Below are 1,159 nucleotides of genomic sequence, written 5' to 3'. Positions count from 1 at the left end.
GCAGGAGACCACCAGAGGCCTGACATGGCCACAGACAGAGGTGTCAGCCAGGACATCTGTCATCAGAGGAAATGGTTCCTGTGTGTGTGTGTGTGTGTGTGTGTGTAGGGGGTGTATTTCTCCCACTCTCCCAGTGACTATTTCTCCCCTCAAATAAGAACACATCCCAAGTTCAAGGACAACTTTTTAATCACAACCTACGATTCACAAACACTTCTACTGGGTAAGTGGCCTGGGCTGGAGGCCAGAACTCTCATGGTGGTTGCAAGCACACCGAAGACCCAGGGCTGGGAACACCTCCTGGAGGGAGGAGAGCCAAGTCTCAGCTCTACCTCCAGCCAGGGTGTGTCTGGGCTAATCCCACAGCTGGAGCAAGGTAGGACCAGGCCCTGGCTTGCCATCCGCACCAGCCTCTGGTGCCACTGCTGTGCCAGAGCCAGGCTGGCAGGCCGCCCGGGCCGCCTACACAATGCTCTCGGTGCGCTTGCTCCTCCAGACCACCAGCATGGTCATGAGCAGGGTCACCGTGATAGGGACCACGATGAAGGGGCAGAGGATGGTGTTGGGGGGGTCCCGGACAATCCTGCCCGAGACGGGACAGCTGCTGAAGTAGCGCTGGTGGATGGCGATGAAGAACTTGTCCACTTCTGCGTTGGGCCAGAAGCGTCCCAGCTTGTCCGCCACGCTCCTGGTGCAGTCGGTGAGGTCCCCGTAGCTCCTGTGGGTGCAAAGGGAGGGGCTGGAAGCCCAGTAGGGCTCTCGGCCCTGAGGTGGTGGCCCCCAATTCGACGTGGAGGGCTCTCCCAGACTCCTGTCCCTAGAGACTCATGGCCACCACCAGTGAGCCAGGAGCCAGGCTGCCTCTTCTCCCTGGGCAGGGGAGGGAGAGGAGGGGGGAAGGGTCCACTGTGCTCCCTACCTGCCCAAGGGAACCCGAGAGTGGCTCTTTCCTGCCAGGCCCCAGGGTCGCTCTGGCAACATCGAAGGCCCAGGGGCCCAGGTCTGAGCAAAACCATGGAGGTTGGGGCCAGGCCGCTCCCTGGATGTGCCAAGAGGGGATCCACAGCTGGCCACAGAGTCCCCAGGAACTGCCCGAGGTGAGCAGAGCGGCTGCGCTGCCCAGGAACTGCCCGAGGTGAGCAGAGCGGCTGCGCTGCCC

General features: G+C 61.9%; 1 protein-coding gene across 1 annotated transcript in view; it reads right to left on the bottom strand.

Annotated features, from left to right (window-relative positions):
* Positions 1–434: 434 nt before the first annotated feature.
* The window catches only part of Ramp1 (receptor (G protein-coupled) activity modifying protein 1), a 21,453-nt gene continuing 20,728 nt past the window's right edge, over positions 435–1,159 (bottom strand). The window contains exon 3 of the mRNA XM_013023867.1: positions 435–718. Coding sequence (XP_012879321.1) covers positions 463–718 — 256 coding nt within the window. The 3' untranslated portion in view covers positions 435–462. The remainder of the gene's footprint in view (positions 719–1,159) is intronic.

The sequence above is a fragment of the Dipodomys ordii genome, unplaced genomic scaffold (assembly GCF_000151885.1).
Source record: "Dipodomys ordii isolate 6190 unplaced genomic scaffold, Dord_2.0 Scaffold1, whole genome shotgun sequence".
Classification (NCBI taxonomy): Eukaryota; Metazoa; Chordata; class Mammalia; order Rodentia; family Heteromyidae; genus Dipodomys; species Dipodomys ordii.
The sequence above is the reverse complement of the archived record's forward strand: the minus strand, read 5'-3'. Positions and strand labels throughout refer to the sequence as shown.